Source organism: Salmo salar, chromosome ssa20 (genome assembly GCF_905237065.1).
Source record: "Salmo salar chromosome ssa20, Ssal_v3.1, whole genome shotgun sequence".
NCBI lineage: Eukaryota > Metazoa > Chordata > Actinopteri > Salmoniformes > Salmonidae > Salmo > Salmo salar.
The window spans coordinates 52,363,171-52,385,016 of NC_059461.1; the positions used below are offsets into that span (position 1 = coordinate 52,363,171).

Genomic DNA, 21,846 nt, shown 5'->3' on the forward strand with positions numbered 1-21,846 from the left:
TATTTTGCCTTTGTTTTAAATGACCATTAAGGATGGGATGTTGATGGGACCTCACTCCCAAGTCATCTCAGCGTTGTGAAGGGCCTGCTGTTTACTTTCCTTTATTTCATTGATGAGAGAAGGGTTAAAACAATCATGTAAAGTTTTCGTTGACAGAGCTAAGCTGACAACTCCTGGGTAACCAACCTGAATGGAAAACGAGGTTCACAGACAGACCTTACCATGCGCTGTCTGGATGGGGTCATCTGGCCTGGCTGTTTTCTGGCCCCTAACTACAGGGTCACAAAGTTACAGCACAACTGTTGTGTGTAGGTCTGCATCTATTTGTGTTTTACAATGCTATTTATTTCTGTTTTGTTTTCCACCCATCCACCCAAAGAGTCCCTCTCTCATTACTTAGGGGTGTTAGAGAGACGAGACTCAAGCTTGGTTTCCGAAAGAAAACAGCGGGGTGGGTCATAGGGGTAGGTGGTGTATTTGGGCAATGTGGAAAAAGTGCTTGGTCAGTTCAAGAGTATAGGACTTCTAATAATGCTTACAGAGAAGCTTATTTTCAGTAAACAGAGCTTTCCTGTTGTCCAACTAGGTGGCAAAATAAAATGTTTAGTTGAGCCAAATTTACACCACTCAGTGGGAGGAAACTTCCTGTAGTCGTTTTTTTCCCAAGAAGCTTTTCTGTTACACACTTGTAACAACAGTAATTTACCTTAACAACAAAAACAGCAACAACCATTTGAGCCTGCAGTGTGTTTAGTACACAGTGGTGGCCCTCCAGGCCCTGGCTCTCTTCTACTCCACCAGGGTGTTCAATCTTGTCTTAGAGCATTTTGTATTATTCTTTATGTAAATCCGAGACACTCCATTTAGTACGATATGTTGCGTTTCATATGGGTGTAGTAATTTGTGGATTTCCATCATCCATTTCGTATGATATGTTACAAATTACAATTCGTATGATATGTTACGAATTTGCTAAAGCTAAAAATGTTATGAATTTGCAAAACCTACAATATGTTACGAATAGTTAGGGTTAAGGGGAAGGGTTAGCTAACATGCTAAGTAGGTGTAAAGTAGCTAAAAAGTATTAAACAGTTGAAAAGTTGGTCAAATTTGAACATGCACCATTTGGGTTGCTAGACGTTTGCATTTTACATCCACCCCGACCAACCATCCTCCTTTCAATTTTTGCCTTAAGTAGCCATCTGCCTTATATAACCATAACAAAAATAACATACAGTATCAAAAGTAATATACTCATTTGAGTGTCTCGAATTTACATTTACTATGTTACGTCTAGTATGAAACTGTGCTGGGATGTTCAGTAGAGATGGCGCCTCTTCAGATTGAACCGAAACAACAAGCTTCTCTACCATGAGAGAGCAGTGTAGGACAGGGCAAGAAAGTGATTGACAGGGGAATTTCAGTGGCACTTGTCATGAACAAGTGAATGTACTAGGTTTTGCCCAGTCAAAGTCATCAAACTTAATTCATCATTTGTATTTGTATGCAACAGCAAGAAAAGAAGGAAGTATATCCCTGAACAAATTTTAGCAGAGATACCGACATGCACCATATTTAGTCAGCAAACTGATTGTCAAGCCTTTCCATCATTACCAGTGTTAAGTCTAGTCAGCTATAGTAGCATTACCTATGACTGTAAATGGGTTATTGTTACCAATGATGTATTCAAATACATGTACTATACTGTACAAAGCTGCGCATCCACAATCTAAGGAAATATCCAGACGTTTCATTAAGTGACGTCATTTCCGGGATGAGAGGGGGGGCAATGACAGCTGGATCAACAACAAGACGTTTACACAGAGTAGGTCAATAAAGGTGAGTTTGGAAATGCGAAAATATTAAATGTATGTCTATCGCTTTGGATTATATCTAGCTAATGCAATCGTATGATGACAATAGTAGTTGTGTGATGTTGATGCATTGTCTTTACATGGGTCATTCAATGATGCTGAGTGTGGAGTCTGGACCAGTCTGACCATTCGTAGAGAAGATGACATGTAACGTTTTGGTTAGCTAATCTGGTTTGCTAATCGTACTAGTGTAATCGTAATAAATTGCAAGATTGCAAAGCACTGATCCTGCAGATAACTAGCAGTCAAATTGTACATAATGATTATGTGTGACGTTTATGAAATCACGTTGTAATCAACCTCGACGTTTATCCTCGCTATAAAATACGTTTCACGCTTGACATATTTCTTTTCTAACGTAGCGTTGCCCGTTCACGGTTCTTGTTTCGTGTTCTTTTTCGTGCTCGAGTCAATCTGCACGTAATTGTCCTTGATATGATTGGCATATTATCAGCTAGCTCTCTGCAGTACTCATTATGTACATTTGCTGTACTGTTGTACTAGCTAGTATATCAAAGACTTAATTTGAGCAAAATCTGAGCTGTAAATTAGCTAGATAGCTATTCTCACAGAATGAGTGACAGGTATTTGCCATGGATTGCACAAACATAATATTTGGCTTGACAATGACAGAAATGTAATTGGCAATAAACCTCTCTTATGACCATAGCTTTTTAACAGAGGTTCAGATATGTCATTTGGTCCTTCTATTCCCTCTATTCTGAAGCTAAAAGCACCATATTATGGACAGTTTATGTGCCACTTGATATTCATCAGAGCCAAGCTATTCACAAAACATGATAAAATGTCAGTGACATAACCTAGGCCAGGGTTCCCCAACTGATTTTATTTGGCCCCTCAGTTTGTCTGTGCAAAATGTCCAACAATTTTTTCGATGTTGGATATAAAAGACTGAAAGCACCAGCAAATCAGCCCCAAGTGATTTTAATTTTGGAAATCTGTTCCAAAGTATTCCCAGGCATAATAGAGAGATACAGCATGTGATTGTATGCAAGGTTTGAAATGATTATGTTTTAGTCAAATATTATATCTGTTTGAGATTGTTTCTGTCACTCAAACTAATATAGTTAGTAGGCCTAGGCCTATTTACCATATATATTTATGTACATTTCTTTAATGTCATTTGAATATCATGCATAACTGCATATGGTTTGTTTTGATTCCAGTGTGTACTCTCACGTGGTGTCTGCGTGTCCCTCCTGTTCACCTAGCAGCCCCTCACTGGAGAGAAGTCTGAAGGAGGAGGGCTCAGCCTCTCTTCCCTTGCCCAGCCAGCCACTATGGAGTAAGCATTGAGAACGCTAGAGATATCATCTTTATAAATGTCCCATTATGGCATCTGTGTGCGCACAGGCAGCGCCATCACAGAGAACAAGGAGCCAGATGTTTCATCAGATGTATCAATCAAATATGGTGAGGACAGGAAGCCCAGTGGCCGGCAGTTGTAGAGCATGGACTGAGATGGAACTGGGCCGACATTCTGCTGATCTTCTCATTGAAGAAAAGCCCAATCTCAATACAGTTTAAAGTTCCCTAAACTACAATCTGTTGTGAACAGAGTGCACTAAGCTTTGTAGACTTGACCCTTTGACAAATAAAAAAAATGGCATTGTTTACAAGGAATGCAATGGGAAATTGAGTTATTGCACACTGTTCAAAGAAGGTGTTCCCTAATGGAAATATGCAAATGCATGATTGAATACGTCAATAGGATCTCTCTAGCTCGTGCTTGGCTCTGCCCACCTCCTTGCTTGTTCTGCCCACTATGCTTAATTTGCTCCCATTGGAAATGAGATTTTGGGTTAGTTATAAATATCTTTGGTTCCATTGAGGCATCTCTATTTTGAAGTAGTCCATTTTGGCAAACAAACTGAAAGGGTGCATACTGCCACCTAGAGTGTGTTTTGAATGAACAGGTATAAAGCCAAGGTTTATCGATTTACTGCCGCCTACAGTTATGGAATGTTTGCTCACGAGTACAATCCTGATGACCTGGATAGAATCATGTGATCCTCCTTTAACCCATATGAAGTCCCACCCAGTTGACTACTTGAAAATGGCGTAAGCACTCAATGGCAATGTCCATGCCAAAACAGGTTTATCCATCTAGAAGTCAAACTATGGGAGTAAGAGAGATTTGATACTCGCAAGTCCGTCCCACCAGCACATGACTGGCCCTCAATTCCAAAAACTGTGTTCCTCTGACAGGCCTTCTCTGCAGAAACCCACAATGAGCTGTGATAGTGGACTGGTGGAGAGGAACATTGCTGGAGGTAAGACACTTAGCCTACAGAGCACACTTGTTACTGTATTATCATTGTACTTTATACTAGCTATTATTTTCCTCACTCTCATGTATGTTAATGACATCATTTTGATCATATTAGTCAATAGCCTAATAATAACGTGTCAGTTTTGTACAATGATAAGTATATTATGGATACTGTAATCTATCATTTCCTGTTATGGTTGTTGTAATATCACAGATATAGGAAAATTCCACTGTTTAAGAACATGTCATCATAGGTAATATTTCTATAGCATTTCATTACCGTTCTCTTGTACTTATCAATATGACACTGTGGAACATAAAACATTAACACGTAGTGACGACCATAAACACTGACTTAGAAACAATGAGTATACAACAGGAGTTGAAATAAATAAGCAAAAGTGGAAAAGTGTTTACTGTGACCTACACCTGCTGGTGAAGTACTTTAATATGATACTATAACTTTCATTTCAGTAAAACCTCAACATTATTTATATAGCCAGCAACCTAGCCAGCAACCTGAGGCATTCAAAAATGTGTTGTTTTTTTTCACAGTTGAATATCGTTCTTTTTGTCTTTTTTGTTGTCGAAATGTCAACACTTGACAACCTCATTCATCATCTCTAGCACCACCCCAATATCAACATATTTGAAAATGACGGTTTCTATGTTTTGAAGTCAAACACTACTAACGTTTGCCTGCTCATAGCTGTTTAAAATCACATGACGCACACCAGATGATGTCATCAGTGTTTCCCGGATTATGTCACACTTTGCCTGCTCAGTTGGTTAGAACAGAAGTCTATCCACTTTTTCAATTCATTCGTTTTTGGTCTCGAGTACATAAAAAGAGAATCACTGGGATAGGCCTACCCTATCCTCAGGCGTTCAGAGGGCTTTAAAGTTTAAATGGCAAAGTCTCACTGCGTTTTACTGATAAGGACTTTAGGACAGACGACTCCCTCCGTCACTCCCTTCTTTAGTATTATCACTGAGCCTCCTTTTCCCTCTTATAGAGAAATACATATTGAAATACATATTGAAGTACATATTTAAGTACATATTGAAATACATATTGAAGTACATATTGAAATACATATTGAAGTACATATTGAAATACATATTGAAATACATATTGAAGTACATATTGAAATACATATTGAAGTACATATTGAAATACATATTGAAGTACATATTGAAATACATATTGAAGTACATATTGAAATACATATTGAAATACATATTGAAGTACATATTGAAATACATATTATTATGCTCTGGCTGTTTTGTCTCCAAGGCATTTATATCAAGCAGCATCAACTGAATGACCATGTAAAATAGTAACTGTAATTGAACCTTTATTTAACTGGGCAAGTCAGTTAAGAACAAATTCTTATTTACAATGACGGCCTACCGGGGTACAGTGGGTTAACTACTTTGTTCAGGGCCAGAACGCCAGATTTTTACCTTGTCAACTCAGGGATTCTATCCAGCAACCAGCAATTCTATCCAGGTTACTGGCCCAACACTCTAACCACTAGGCTACCTGCCGCCCCAGAATCTAGTTGATCTAATCTGTTAACGTTCCTGATTGAAATACTGTAGATGAAAATGGAATGTGTTGTTGATCTAATCTGTTAACATTCCTGATTGAAATACTGTAGATGAAAATGGAATGTGTTGTTGATCTAATCTGTTATCATTCCTGATTGAAATACTGTAGATGAAAATGGAATGTGTTGTTGATCTAATCTGTTAACATTCCTGATTGAAATACTGTAGATGAAAATAGAATGTGTTGCATGTGAAAAGCATACTTTTCAGTGAAGACTGGTATGTATTGGAAAGTGCATTCAGAAAGTATAGAAACTCTTATTCTAAAATGTATTAAATTATTTTTTTTCGTCATCAATCTACACACAATACCCCATAATGACAAAGCGAAAACAGGTTTTTAGAAATGTTTGCAAATGTATTAAATATAAAAAACAGAAATACCTTATATTAGATAAGTATTCAGACCCTTTGCTATGGGACTCTAAATTGAGCTCAGGTGCGTCTTCTTTCCATTGATCATCCTTGAGATGTTTCTACAACTTGATTGGAGTCCACCTGTGGTAAATTCAATTGATTGGACATGATTTGGAAAGGCACACACCTGTCTATATAAGGTCCCACAGCTGACAGTGCATGTCAGAGCAAAAACCAAGCCATGAGGTCGAAGGAATTGTCCGTAGTGCTCCGAGACAGGATTGTGTCGAGTGGCCAGACGGAAGCCACTCCTCAGTAAAAGGCACATGACGGCCCGCTTGGAGTTTGGCACCTAATGGACTCTCAGACCATGAAAAACAAGATTCTCGGGCCTGATGAAACCAAGATTGAGCTATTTGGCCTGAATGCCAAGTGTCACGTTTGGAGGAAACCTGGCACCATTCCTATGGTGAAGCATGGTGGTGGCAGCATCATGCTGTGGGGATGTTTTTCAGTGGCAGGGACTGGGAGACTAGTCAGGATTGAGGGAAAGATGAACGGAGCAAAGTACAGAGAGATCCTTGATGAAAACCTGCTCCAGAGCACTCAGGATCTCAGACTGGGGTGAAGGTTCACCTTCCAACAGGACAACGACCCTAAGTACACAGCCAAGACAATGCAGGAGTGGCTTCTGGACAAGTCTCTGAATGTCTTTGAGTGGCCCAGCCAGAGCCCGGACTTGAACCTGATCGAACATCTCCGTGTGTAGATTGATGAAAAATATAAATTCAATTAATTTTATAATAAGGCTATACCGTAACAAAATGTCAAGGGGTCTGAATAGTTTCCGAATGCACTGTATGACCATAAGTGTTTAGAAGGTGAAACGGGTCAGGCTAATGTCAGTGATGGCCGAGCCCCTCCGAGGGATTGGATGTGGGCGTGAAGGTGAATGACTTCCACTATTGTCTCAGCCAGCTCACCTTGCCAGGCTAACCTCTATGAGTGTTTGGCTCTTTTACCACTTCGGCGACCCAGCCGACCCAGAGGGGATGTGGGACAGTGGGGCCGTGGATCCACCCGAGGAGGAGGGCCGCACCTTCATGCAGGTTCTCAGCGAGAAGTACAGCCCGGAGAACTTCCCGTACCGCCGAGGGCCCGGCATGGGCGTGGTGGTAGTGCCAACTCTCCCACAAGGCTCGCCCATGAAAGGTGAGGTCTTCGATATGATCCATCCACAGTTTTACCCATTTGAACCCTGTTTTAAAAACGCCATTGGCATCCCTGAGTAGGTTCTTTCCTCTTCAGCAGCTCAGTTAGGATGATGATGAGGATTTTGATGATTGAGCGGTGGTATAGATACGCCTGGTTTACTCAAGTTATTCTGCTCTCTCTCTCCAGATCGTTTGAACCTTCCCAGTGTGCTCGTCCTGGCTGGCTGTGGAATCAGCCATGCGGGAGAGCAGAGAGAGATCGCAGCCTTCTGTGCCCACGTGATGGAGCTTGACCTGTCCCACAACAAGCTCCAGGACTGGCATGAGGTAGGTAGGCTCAACTAGGATACTCTGCCAAGATGGGAAACATTGAGTACAAGAATTGGGTACATTTTATGGTAACTTTGTACAATAATTCCTCTACCAGTATGCAAGCTCACCCATATCCTTGTAGCTATTTACATGTATGTATGAATAATTATATTGAGGATGTCACACTAAGTTTCAAGCCACTCCTTTCAGATCAGTAAGATTGTGTCAAACATCCCCAACCTGGACTTCCTCAACCTGAGCTCCAACCCGCTAAGTGAGGTTGTCTTGGAGCCTAGCGGTGCTAAGGCCTTTGCCCGAGTCCGACGCCTGGTCCTCAACAACACTCAAGTGTCCTGGAACACGGTGCTCATACTAACACGGGATATGCCTGAGTAAGATAAAACTTAATGCTACACTGCTTTAAAACACCTTTTTATCAAAGGCAACTCTGATTGTTCACGTCTCAAGAGAGAGAAATACGTGTTTTCCTAAGTCAGTGAGAGGGATTTTGTGTCTTTCTTGAGTATTGTGGACTGGAGAGAGTAGTGAGTGGTCATCTGTCATGAGGTCCAGGTTGCAGGCAGCCAACAGTACATTACAGTAGAAGCATTAAGAAAAGTTAATGGTCTATATACTGAGCCTTGTGTTGCTCCCTGCCCTGCCCGCCAGGCTGGAGGAGCTGTTCCTGTGCCTTAATGAGTACACCACCGTGTCAGCCTCTACTGTGCCCTGCCCCACACTGCGCCTACTGCACATCACCGACAACAACCTGCAGGACTGGGCCGAGGTGCGCAAGATTGGCCCCATGTTCCCCGGCCTGGAAACTCTGGTCATGTCCAACTGCAACCTGAGCTCCATTCAGGACTCAGAAGAAATGCTGCGACGCCTCTTCCCCAACCTACGCAGCATCAATCTGCACAACTCAGGTATCAACCAGAGCAGAATCTATTGGTTGTGTCCTTCACTGGAAACTGTCCTTGGACTCCTTTCAGTTCTTGAGATTGATATTTGAAGTTTACCCAACATCCTGATCGCTAACACCCCTCTACTTTCTCTGATCTATCTTATCTATCTTATCTATCCTCTTTGACCATCAGTTATCTCAACCGTTTGTGACAGAGCCAGGGCACAAATGTAAAGATCATTCTGTTTGACTGTTTATGGAAATGTGTTTAATAAGGTGTGTGTGCTTATGTGCGTGCGCGCGGGTGTGCGGTCTCCTATGCGTCTCTGTGTGTGCCAGGTCTTAACCGATGGGAGGACATAGAGAAGCTGAACCAGTTTCCTAAACTGGAAGATGTGAGGCTGCAGGGGATTCCCTTACTGCAGACCTACACCAACACGGAGCGTCGGAGCCTCATGGTAGCACAGTAAGTTTCTCTGGGAGCTACTGGGTGTGTGAGGCAACCACACAGACCTCAACACACAAATAGTTGAAAGATATCATTTTTCGCTGAGTACGGTTACATGCACACAATAATGTGATAATTGTGGAATGTCAGATGAATATAATAGTTTGATTAAAATGTTTACATGCTTTGTTGGAAATAACCATTTCCCTAATCACCCTGTTCACATGGACACATCTGAAATCAGGCTGCCTGATGGGACTCTGATGAGTGCAGAACATCGCCAATCAGAAATAAACATTCTACCACAGCCACCATGTTGTTTTTGGGGGGCAATTTTCATCCGAAGTTCGGACATATAAAGTTTGTATGTGAAAACGACTTCTAATTTGTTCCGAACTCACTTCACTCGCTCTAACGAGGGAGGCTCGCTCTGCTGGGGCTTGCGAATGCGCAGATCAAAGACACTGCTGGAACGCCAATTAAGTTGTTTATGTGTCCTAATAATTAGAAAGATTATTCAGAAAAGCAGGTGTTTAAATCGGTGTATGCGTACTTCGATTTTGACCTTGCGCCAATTATGCTAAACAGACTAAGGTGTTTACATGACTATTGCATAATCTGCCTACTGCCATAATCAGTTTAATATCAAATTATTCCTCTGCATGTAAACGTACTCACTGTGGCATTGCGTTAACACACACACACACACACACAATACTGCAACAGTGCCATATATCTGTAGATAGTGAAAAGCTCACCCTTTATCCTCGCAGCCTGCCCTCTGTATCATCACTCAATGGCAGTGTGGTGACGGACGGGGAGAGAGAGGACTCCGAGAGGTTCTTCATCCGTTACCATGTCGACTACCCAGAGGAGGAGCTACCTTACAGGTATATCACACTATGCTACACCTTTAACTGGTCCAATGAGACTGCATATATCCATTCAATAGGATTTGGCACATACTTTACTGGCTTAATTGTAGTATCAGGTGCCTATTAAAATGTGCACATTCAAAATAAAATCTTCATGTTCGTTAAAAATAATGACTGTAACCTCACCTAACCGTAATGTTAAACAGCTTAGTCTAGATGACTGTGGTATATTTAGTGTGTTTGTGTGTTGCTAAACCCGTCTATACCTGCCGTTCTAGGTACCACTGCCTGGTGACCAAATACGGGAAGCTGGAACCCTTGGCTGAGATCGACCTTCGACCCCGCTGCCACGCCAAGGTGGAGGTGCACTGCGAGGACAAGGTGGCGGAGGTGAGTATCCGCCTGGACCAGACTGTGGCCGAGCTGAAGAAACAGCTGAGGACAGTGGTGCAGCTGTCAGCCAATCAGATGCGTCTTTACTACATCGACAAGGAGTGTGTCTTTGGGCCGGAGGAGATGAAGTACCACACCAGAGCCCTCCACTCCTACAGTATCCAGGACGGGGACGAACTCCTGGTGGTGCCTAAGGCTGGCCGGGGGACTACCACCACTGCCAAACCACTATCAAACCTTAACTCCAAAACCTTAACTCCCCCGCCATAGAAATAGAATTACTAGAACGGTCCACCTATCATGGCACATTGATTTGAAGGGGGTGCAGTTCTAGTAATTACATTTCTATGCTCATACCCTTCCCCATCCTAATCTTGTCTGAAGAGCTCCCTGCACCCCTCCTTTCGCCCGTCCTATGTTCTACATTCAGTGTGGGACACACTATCAGGAATAACAGCGACTCTGACTCTGATTCTAACTGGCTTTGTTGTGTTTCACCTCACTGCACCACACACGCACACACACCAACTAATCACAACAAATGTGTCTTGTATGCTGCCCTCTAAAGGTGTGCATATTCTGTGTGACTGAGTCCCCTCTTCGTTTTGGTGTAGCACCTCTGCCCTTGACTCCTAAAAAGTATTATCTTCGGGGGAGGAGCACAGGAGATATTGCAGAGTACAACCAGTGTATCTTTTATCTTTAAGACAATCAATCTCCCATTGCATACCCTGTGGTATGCAGAGGATGTTGATGAAAGGATATGGTATACTGCTGTGCCACAGACTCTGTTTTGAGTGTACTAGGGGGATTGTACTGTAGCTAACGGAAGTCTTCATTGCGCTGTGTCATTCCACTTCCTCACAAGACCGAGCCATAGTTTTTGATGGGTTATTCTAAGTTAGGTTTAGTTATTCTAAGTTGTGTTCAGTAAGATTAGTATTTTTGGAGGATACTTGATATTCAAACTCAAATCACCTTGAGTTTTCAAATTGGCTTTCTTTGGCTAGTTGTACCGTAGTGTTCTTAGGCTATTGATGCCTCTGACTGAAAAAAATTGATGTACCATATAGTGCTGCATGACAATGTCCTTTGCGAAGTATGTTTTTATGTAGTTTGTGTTCAGTTTTTTTGCTTTCGTGGGGATCCTTCCACTGTCTGGGACCGTCAGTACATGTTAGGTCTAGGTTACGTTTGAACACCGATTGACACGTTTGCTTCTGTGCCAGAGCCACAGTATTTTAGGTCTATTGCAGACAGAGACTTTGTGTGTTCACCAAAGATTTGTATGAACTCTGTGCTATTCATTGCATTGTTGACGCATTTTCCTTGTGTGTAGAGGCTCATGCTTGGTGTTATTTTTGTCATCGCGAGGGCAAAGGTCACTAGGTCAGTAGCTGGGCCAGTAGAACTAAGGCATTGCTTGGTACTTCACAGCCAAGGGGCACCGCCACTTTAAATCCCAATTTCCAGGCTGCTTGTTTCCCAGAAATGTACAGAATTTGTTAGATTTATGTCATTGTCTGATTTGGAAGACAGTAAAGTATTGGAAGATGCACTTAGCAGAGTTAGATCTCTCAAATGATTGAACGTTAGACCATAGCAATATATTTTATATTGCTTGTTGTATGTATTTTGCCATTAGATAGTAATAAGCAGTAAGGGTCCATTATTTTCGTCAGGCCTAGTCTTTTTATGTGGTCTAGACAGCTTCCTTTGGTTAGTGAACTCATGCTTTAATGGAGTCAGCATGCACTGGCAGGCACACTTAACGCATGAATGTTACTACTGAGAGTGGCACTGTATAAAGGGATAAAGATTTAATCAAATATAAAGGAATAAAACATTCATCTGGAGCCGTGGCTCCATGTACATTTAGATAATGTCATAGGCCTAGATGTAATGGCTTCCCGTGGTTTCTGAAATAATGCTTCAGTGTAGGCAGTAGGCACCACTGCTTAGTGTGAAAATTGAGTGGCACACTACAGTCATTTTAAAGGAAAATTGAATCAGCTATTGGCTAGTGGTACGCGACAGTCATCTGAGCCTGTAACCATTGCTCCCTGGACGTCCAGTTCTTACTGCAATGTTTTTTGTTTCAGTTTCATCAGCATAAACGTTGCACATTTTAAAGATTCTGAATCAACCTATCAACTTATATCTGCTTGAGTTTGACATGTTTGAAGTGCAGAAATTTGTAATACATTTTTTTCTTTATTTTTGTTTGATATGCTTTCCCTAGTAGTGTCAGCACACACTGAATTGGTGCACTAGGTAGGTTTTAGTGTGAAGGATCTGTCTTTTGATCTATTCCATGTCACCACCTCACTCTTGTCTGGCTTTGATAGCCAATGCTTTAGAATTCATTCATGTGTTTATTTGTTCCGGAGTAGTAAAACTATTTATCATTGTTGTGGGTCAGTGCCTATCCTGAACTGCAAATAATTTATAAAGCCATTATGCAGCTCCACAATAATCAGGTACAGTACATATATCTCCTGCTGTTCTGTTGTAGGTACGAAACCTTCTTATTCAACCTAACCTAGTATATTCTCATCATTGTGTAAAATGTGGGAAGAAGAAGAAAGGAATACTAAAGTAACGTACCACTTACTGTTTTATTGAAGGGAATGGGTTTACGTGTGGCAAAATAATCTGACCATTTCAGCCATTACAGGATAGGTAAACTGGGCAGCTAGCTACATTGAAATTAGCATGATTCTAAACACCTGATATCTGTGTGTTCCATGGGTTCAACCAGTATAGAGACTGTTTTCTGATTGTCTGCCTCCTGGATGTAACAGTGCTGTACAAATGTGCTTACTACAGTACATGCAAATGTTTAGAAAAGGTATATCTGTGTGGCATAAATATAAGTATGGAACATGTATCATTCATTGATGGCTTTTCTGAGTTTACATGATCGAATGCAATTTGAATGGTAAATGAGCAGACTGATGTAATCCCTCTGAACTCCATATTACTTACCTGTGTAGAGAAAGATGCATACAAGAATAAATAGTAGTGTTCTTTCTACAGTGTAGCATTCAATTATTCTACTATTGCTTTGATTGTGAGATGTTGAAGACATTGATCTTGTCTATGCAGTCATTGCTATCAGCCTCAGTTTTGTAAGGCTGGCTTATTATGAAGTTGTCTGTGGTATTGTTTCCAGCCCCAGTTATTTTACTGTCCATTGCATTGGTGGAAGTTACAAAAAAATGGCCCCATTTCAGCACAAATACATTGCAACACTATAAATCCAAATAAATGTGGCACATTTTTTTAGGGCATGGGACTTATAGAGGTGCTGCTACAATAATGTTAAAGATTATGTTGGCTTCTAAACCATTATTTTCATAAGAGGCAGGACAGGTGATAAAACATTCAATGACAGATTGTAGATTTATGATTTGTATTATGTGAATTATCTGTCCCCCTGCTGAATTACAAAAAAAAAGACAATTGGTCGCTGCAATGTGAGTAACTAGAATGCAAATAACTAAATTATTCTCATCAGCTTTGGTAGCTGTGAAACAAACTAAAGGATTTGTAACCAAGGGACACACATGCACCTTTAATTTATCTAATTGAATCTTGCATTAAACATGTATTAAATATTGTATGGTGTTGGGTGTGTGAATGTGTTATTACTGAATTCCAAATCAAACATTTTCAAGTGTCAACCACTATCCTTATCCTTAGCCATGTCATGTATAAACATGTCTGTGTGGTTATGTGTCCAGATGGATAGTAGAAAAGCTTTGTTGTGACATAACAGGCACTCATGACACAACACTGCCCTCTTCTGGATTGTCGTTTTTTTAAACTTGATTATTTCCCCCCCGGCCGTGTGTGGTCATGGCCACAAACAGCAGAAAAAAGGAAAGGCAAGCGACGGGAGTCAGAGTCTAGAACTCAACGGGACGCAAGGGGGAGTTGTGATACATCTAAAATGATTTGCAAGCAGTTGCGTGAGCAATGTCAGATCATATGTGAGTGTGTGGACCTGAATCAGTGTGGTGATCTGCTTGCTGTTGACGTCCGTCACTAAGGTGATCGGTGTGGGAGGCGGTCCTCTGGTTTTCCGTTCGTGGACCAGAATAAACCAATCCACGACAGCTATTTGCTGAACCAACGTCACAGTTAAAGAGAAACGTCCGTTACTTGGGTCAGCTAAAAACAATTGAAACGCAAAAGGAGAGATAGCGAAAAGTATCTAGCTCTTTTTATCTGTCAAATGTTATCGGTTCAGCATACCGATATTCAGAATTGTGGTCTAACGACGCGGATAGACTAGCTAGAAGCCACTTTGGGGACGCTCTGCCAGCCGGACTGACAATAGACGGGATGATCTCGGACTGGGGTGAGTGAAAAATGCAGTGGTCAGTAGCTGCAGGCAAACCTTGATCAGTTGCTCTGTTGCCACTCGGATAGTTTATCTCAAATGTGTATGCTTCATATGTGTATGCTTCATCTCTTAATATGAATGCATCTAAGCTAAAAACCGGTGGTCTTGAGTCACATTCTGCCCCTTCTAAAATAAAACACACGCCCGCGCTCTGACTAGTTCGCGTGCACGCTCTGCTAACACGTTAGCCTAGCTAGCCAACTTGCCTGCCCTGGGAGTGGTACGAGGTTCCAACCTACCGCTACAGTATATCATTTTGGGGAGCTGCTAAGCTCCTAGTGTGTTAACCGTTAGTCTTTCATCCACTGCAAATGCATAACCGTTGATCGAGATAATTCATGAATTGCTATAGAAGCTTAAAACAACTTCTGGCTGACTTTTTAGGTCGGTGTCATAGAGGCTTGCTATCATTGAATTTGGCGCTGATAGTAGCTAGCTGTAATGTTATTGCTTCCGCGCCCCCGTACACCTACGCTCATCCCTGCACTCATCCCTGCACTCAAAGTAGCTATCAGCCCAGGGTTTCAGTTTTCACCACTTTCAACTATCCATTATGTGATATGCATTTCAAGCCAGACTATGTAATATTGCAGGTGAACTACCCCCGTTTTTAAAATAGGCCTAACACAAATTATGACAATAGCTGCCTGTTTGTATCCAAATGGTGTCATACACCCATTATAATAGAAGTATAATGTATATATTTAATATAAAACTAGCCATGGTTAGTAGATATAAACGATATTTCAATTAGTCTTTTTCCACTTTTGGATTAAATGTATGGGGACATTTCACTGACTACCATTCCTTGTAGGTTTACAATGAAAACACCTTTAGATAACAGAGGGCACATCCCAGTGGTTGCTGCTGGCCTACGCAGCGTTGCCTATTCGTGGCCTATAAAAAAAACTTAATGCTAGTCCTTTAAGAGCAAATTGGAATGTCAGTGAGTGTTGAGTGACCTGTGGAGGTCATAGGCAACTGCTATATTTACCATCTCTGTAACTTGATCTCTGGCATTCTGGATCGCTGTGCTCATACAATCCCTCCCTGGCTCCTCTCACTCTGGTGCCACAGCCTCCTATACAGCACCCTACTCTGTCTGCTCGCTTGATACGCCACTGGTGAGCCTCTCCACCAATTTACACTTTGTTTCCCTTTTACAAGGGTACCTTTCTGTTATTTTACCTGACAATCATTGTGTGTGGTATTGGCTGTTTGAAGCCTAGGCCTACTGTTATTTCATTTTGCTTATCCATATTTTGTTTTGTTAAAGAGACAAGGGATAACATTACTCAGAAAATCATCTTGAGACCTATTTATTAATTGTCTGTTGGCTGTGCTAGGCCTATTCATTGAACTTCATTGGCTGTTCCAGGGTTGTGGGGGCGCAGGTCTGTTGGTATGGTGTGTTTGGACCATATTGGGACGCAAGTGCTGGATTATTAAGATACTCAACAAGTACAGTATTTCTGAAACAGGACTTTAAATAGGCAGGCAAAATCTTTTTTTTCCTGAAACCATATTTTCAAGGAAGATAATTTTTGTGGATTTGACAACAAACAGTCATTATGCTTTTTAAAAATATTTTATATAGATATCTAAAATACTGACAACTTGTTGACTGGAGACCTGTGGTGAATGATGACTTGGACCTATTTCTATGCCTGTCAAGTGATGCAGTTGATGAGGAGGCATGAGGTGTAGCCTAGGCTACTTTAGGCTTCCGGTAGATTGTTTTGTTATGGGATGTTTTGCTCCTCCCATTAAGCAGTCATAGAGCAGTGTTGTTTTAGTGCAGTTCATTGAATTCTGTGTAAATTGAAGAGGATAATTGGAGATGATCGAATCAGTAATGTTAGAAAATGTATGTTCTGATGGCTCAACATCGATCTGCTAGCCTCATGGCAGTGGTATCCAACAAAGTCCACATTAGCGAGACTGCAAATCCATTACCTTAGTCATTTCCGCCCAGGTAACGTCCGCATGGCTGTGTGATGTGTGTCTCTCATTTGATGTGTCTGTCTCCCCACAGGTCTGATCAGTGAGAGGTCCCTGTGACTGTGAATGGGTCTGTGAGATACATTAGGATGAGCGGGCCCCACTCTATCGCTGCCTGTGGGGACTGAGAGACGCCGCTCTATACAAAGCAGGTGATCATAACTGTATAAACACACACGCACATGCCCACATACACACTGTCAGCAATCAGCATGCATCTCACAAACACGATGAGCGGCAATACTTTCTCAAGGACTGATGGTACTTTGGTAGTGAAAACATGTTCAAAGAATGCAGTCGCTCCGACGCTCATACAGACACGAGGCTTAAACGGGCAACCAGCAGTTGCAACATCCATTTGTGGACATCTAAATTAATGATATGTACCCATTGATTCTTGAAGAATATAACTTATAAATTCCTCATGAGCTTAGTTCAACTGTCTTACCCCAATCAGGACCCAAAATATTAGCTTGTTTGTAAACAAAATAAATGTAAACAAACAGTGTATACTGTAGCCTCAAAACACGGTTAAAATTATATTTGAGAGTGTTTTTTGAGAGTGGTTACATTTCTCCAACCCCATTTCTCAGCTTCCATCTCATTTCTACCAGCGTTGTAAACATTGAAATTAGGGTCAAACTTAAATGTAAATATATTGACTTAACCTGACTAACAGGTTGTTGCATCAATCTAATTTCAACATAATTATCAGAACTATGTATACGTTGAAATTGTGTTGAACATTTCACATAGAAACGTAAAATATATTTTTCATCCTATGTTCAATATACAGTACACCGAGTGTACAAAACATTAAGAACACCTTCCTAATATTGAGTTGCAATGGACTCTAAAAGGTGTCAAAAGTGTTCCACAGGGATGCTCGCCCATGTTGACTCCAATGCTTCCCACAGTTGTGTCAAGTTGGTTGGATGTCCCTTGGGTAGTGGACCATTCTTGATACACACTGGAAACTGTTGAGTGTGAAACACCCAGCAGCGTTGCAGTTCTTGACACAAACCGGTGTGTCTGGTACCTACTACCGTACCCCGTTCAAAGGCACTTACATTTTTTGTCTTGCCCATTCACCCCCGGAATGGCACAGATACACAATCCATGTCTCAATTGTCTCAAGGCTTAAAAATTCTTCTTTAACCTTTCTCCTCCCCTTCATCTACACTAACTGAAGTGGATTTAACAAGTGACATCAATAAAGGATCATAGCTTTCACCTGGTCAGTCTATATCATGGAAAGAGCAGGTGTTCATAATGTTTTGTACGCTCAGTCTATATTGGGTGGTTGAAATTATGTTGAATTTTAGATTAGATTAGACATATTTTACTTGACCTTGTTTCAATGTTGATAGTAAAATGCTATGTTCGAATCAACTCAATTGTTTCAACGTCATGCTATCAACATAAATAAAGACTTAGATTGAAATAAAATGTGAAGCCACAGTCCAACGATTTCTTCCTGAACAGGGACTCCTACTGGTATATGAGGGTTATTGCACTTCAGTGTGAATTCGTCCACCATCCAGATGCCATCCTCTATGTATCCCACTTGGCTTTTGGAAAAAGCGGCGTTATTGTCAGCTGAGCTATGACATCAACACATTTATACACTGATCAGCTTCCATACTCATTTGCATTCACTACCTAAATAACATTGAAAGTACATTTACATTTTAGTCATTTAGCAGACGCTCTTATCCAGAGCAACTTACAGTAGTGAATGCATACATTTCACTTCAAGCATTGTTTTGTACTGGCCCCCGTGGGAATTGAACCTACAACCCTGGTGTTGCAAACACCATGCTCTACCAACTGAGCCACAGGGAAGGCCAGTAACTAACTTTTCTTACATGTAACCTTTACTTAACTGGGCAAGTCAGTTAAGAACTCATTCTTACACAAGCTGTATGTGAAAGTACATTTGGAGTGAGGTTGGGTTGATGTAGGATTCATTAACATCTGATCTGCCCAACAAAGGACACTATGATTTCAACATGTGGCTAGGTACTTTCATTCATCCATGGCTGATTTAGATCTTTGGAAGTTTAGAAGTAGTTACCATTAGCCCTATAAATAGGATACCAAATGTATGATATTGATAATACACTTTTACAGTGTCACATTATTTTTTTTGGGGGGGGTGATACCTATTTTTGTGATTATTTTTTATCTGCTGAAAGTTGCTTCATGGTTATCGAGTCTAAGAAGGCTGTAGGATCAGTTCAACTGTTATTTCATTCTGATTGATATAGATTTTCAAAGTTATTAATAGTGTTGTTTTTTCTAATTAAATCATTTGTATCCTTATCTTTCAAAATGATAACTGGTTTGCCGTGTATTCGTTTTGTGAGGGCTGCGAGGTGTTTACCAGGTTTGTTTGCCATTAAATGGTGTGCTTTATTTGAGTTTAACTTGTAGTTGTTGGCTCTCTTCAAAAGTAAAAGATCAAAATCCTGCTTAAGTTCAGAAATTGTATTTTCTTTACCTTGTAAAGATTTTTTTTATGGTCCTTTTTTAAGATAGTGGTTTCTAACACAGATTTATCTTTTGCCGAGTAAGAGATTATCATTCCCCTAATGCACGCCTTAAAAGTCTCCCAAATCATGTCGCGGGTCGGCTATTCTGTGTCCTCTATGTCTACATTTGTAATGATAAAGGTCTTTATTTTTTTGTTTATGTATTTAATACATTTCGGGTCTTGAAGATGCGCTCTGTTCATTCCTCATATTCTGTCACTAAGTGTATTTTCTGTTGGTGTAATTAAGCATGAATGATCTGGCATCACTATATCATGGATTTTAGATCCCAATGTGTTGTGGAGTGCATTTTGTTTTTACATGTAGTCAATTCTTGAATAGCTTTTCTTACTTTGAGAAAAAAAAGGACTAGTCTTTTGTAGTTGGGAGTTATGATAATCTCTGGGTGTCCTGTAGGAGTAACCTTCAACTTTTCAATGTTATTTAGGTAGTCTATGTAAATGAGTATGGAAGCGGATCAATGTCTAAATGTGTTGACATGATAGTTCAGCTGAGCATCTGGATGGTGGACTAGTTCTCACTGAAATGCCTTACCCCTCATATATACCAGTAGATGTTGGACTGCGGCGTCACATTTGAATTCAGTCTTTATTTAGGTTGCTATAGCGTGACACTGAAACAATGATGTGGATTCAAACAAACCATTTTACTATCAACGTTGATAAAAAGGTCACATGAAATATGTCTAATCAAATATGAAATTCAACATAATTTCAACCAACCAATTGAATATAGGATGAAAAAGATTTGTCAAAATACATAGTTCTGATGATTATGTTGATATTATATTGATGTAGCAACCTGTTAAGTTAATGTATTTAAGTTGAAGTTTTACCCTAATTTCAACGTTTACAACGCTGGTTGAAATGAGATAAACAGCACTGGTTGACTTTTCTCAAATTTGATATTTGTATTGTATTGTCATAAAGAATTTAATTTTACACTGGGAAATATGCAAATATGATAGAATAAATTCTCAAGTTCAATTGTATGTTTGCTCAACCGAAAATAAAAAATTGAGTGAACATACAATTGAGAATGTATGTTGGGTCAGCTATATGCCGAAATGTTGAGCAAACTCACAATCCTATTGCAGCTGGTTGCCTTACAATTGTACGTTGAATCAATGTAGTTTTTTTTGTGCATAGCGTTGTGATGTAGACTAAGCTGGCATGGACAGTTTGGTGCGATTGCCGGTGGGCCGAGTTAGGGCTTTGGCATCAGTGTGGCACCTCACAGACACGTCTCTTATCTGCTCACATTTCAGGGTAAATATAGCTCCCCCCTAGATCCAGCCAACAAGGTACATTACGTGCTCTGATTTCTAACAGTATTCCTAATAGCGTTTGGTTTTGTAAGATGACTAATATATATATATATATATATATATATATATACATACATACATACATACATACATACATACAGTACCGGTCAAAAGTCTGGACACACCTACTCATTCAAGGGATTTTCTTTATTTTGACTATTTTCTACATTGTAGAATAATAGTGAAGACATCAAAACTATGAAATAACACATATGGAATCAAGTAGTAAACAAAAAAGATTATTGAATAGCCACCCTTTGCCTTGATGACAGCTTTGTACACGCTTGGCATTCTCTCTGAGAGATCAGAAGAGCACTGTTACACTGTGGTAAGTGGGAGAAGTAGGAATGGACAGACTGTGGGAAAGAGTGGCTCAGTGTGAGGTTTCAGAGTTTAGGCCCTATTCAATTATATAGCCTACACCTGCTTGGGAATCACTGGATTTTACAGGTAAAGATGATAATAGGAATATATCCTCTTCGGCAATAAACTTGGATTAGGCCTATAGATTGAAAAGACTATCTGCCCTTTCTGTATTCTCAAGTAGAGTCCCATATACTGGCCCCTAGGCCTTAGCTAGATAGACCTTGTGTTTCTGCAGTGCAAGGGAATCAGGAAGTCAATGGGATCAGTGCAACACCTGCTTTCCTGTTTTGACAGTGAGATTGTGTGGCAGTCAAATGGCGCTTGCTGCCATGTAGTCATGGAAAGCACCGTTTAACAGCGCCTTTGGGTAAGCTGAAACGCAGGGCAACTAGCATATTTGTGTGTTTTGTTTTGAGAAGTGAATGACATTATAGTGCTGTGATAGCGCCATCTTATAAATCCCATGTCCATTTAGGCTGTATTCCCCACGGATGTTGTTTGCGTTTTCTTTTTTGAAGTGACGCCGCCAAGCTAGCCTGAACTTGTCTCAGTCAAGGCCCTCATTTTTTGGACGAGACGCCTGCAGCAGCCTAAATGATGTGTATGTTTATAGTGAGGGCAATTAGGAAAGGGTGGAAGTAGGAGTCAGGGATTACAAGTACAAGCACTCTCTCTGTTTGTACATTTAGATAGACATGGCCAGGTTTGCCTTGTGGTGCAAATTGGCACTGTCACTGTTGTTTGGTAGTGTGGTGGCGGTAGTGCTCTATGTTTGTTATCACCTGTTCTCTGCCTGTTTAAACAACACACTAAGAGAGGTTGACTTGAAAACATTCATCCCAGGGAAAACAGGGAATCACAAACAAGCTACATTATGTCTGCGCACTCTAGGACCTAGGGGT

General features: G+C 40.7%; 2 protein-coding genes across 9 annotated transcripts in view; both read left to right on the forward strand.

The window, feature by feature from the left end:
• Positions 1-1,764: 1,764 nt before the first annotated feature.
• LOC106580774 (tubulin-specific chaperone cofactor E-like protein) lies at positions 1,765-13,914 on the forward strand. Of its 6 annotated transcripts, none has more exons than XM_045703591.1 (10): positions 1,765-1,839; positions 3,062-3,180; positions 4,104-4,168; positions 7,113-7,350; positions 7,540-7,679; positions 7,875-8,056; positions 8,334-8,590; positions 8,908-9,034; positions 9,790-9,906; positions 10,170-13,914. In XM_045703591.1, exons 4-10 carry the CDS (start codon positions 7,140-7,142, stop codon positions 10,552-10,554), a joined length of 1,419 nt encoding a protein of 472 aa, XP_045559547.1. In that variant the 5' UTR covers positions 1,765-1,839; positions 3,062-3,180; positions 4,104-4,168; positions 7,113-7,139; the 3' UTR covers positions 10,555-13,914. The 6 variants fall into 6 exon arrangements, with proteins under 6 accessions (XP_045559547.1, XP_014017646.1, XP_014017647.1 ...); XM_014162171.2 differs by having other exon boundaries at positions 7,117-7,350; XM_014162172.2 differs by having other exon boundaries at positions 7,177-7,350.
• A 476-nt stretch (positions 13,915-14,390) lies between these two features.
• The window catches only part of LOC106580775 (ubiquitin carboxyl-terminal hydrolase 2), a 40,256-nt gene continuing 32,800 nt past the window's right edge, over positions 14,391-21,846 (forward strand). For 2 of the 3 annotated variants that reach the window (XM_014162175.2, XM_014162177.2), the window contains exons 1-2: positions 14,391-14,650; positions 16,731-16,848. The gene's annotated coding sequence lies outside the window, so the exon portion shown is untranslated. Of the gene's footprint in view, positions 14,651-15,671; positions 15,820-16,730; positions 16,849-21,846 lie in introns of those variants that run through there. The other variant, XM_014162176.2, reaches the window with a different exon arrangement.

Excerpts from the sequence above, each read along its gene's own strand:
- LOC106580774 (XM_045703589.1), top strand. The coding sequence starts at position 4,063 with ATGACTGGCCCTCAATTCCAAAAACTGTGTTCCTCTGACAGGCCTTCT. Across the intron at positions 4,169-7,116 it reads GGAGAGGAACATTGCTGGAG|CTCACCTTGCCAGGCTAACC; the intron begins GTAAGACACTTA and ends TGTCTCAGCCAG. Across the intron at positions 8,591-8,907 it reads CATCAATCTGCACAACTCAG|GTCTTAACCGATGGGAGGAC; the intron begins GTATCAACCAGA and ends TGTGTGTGCCAG.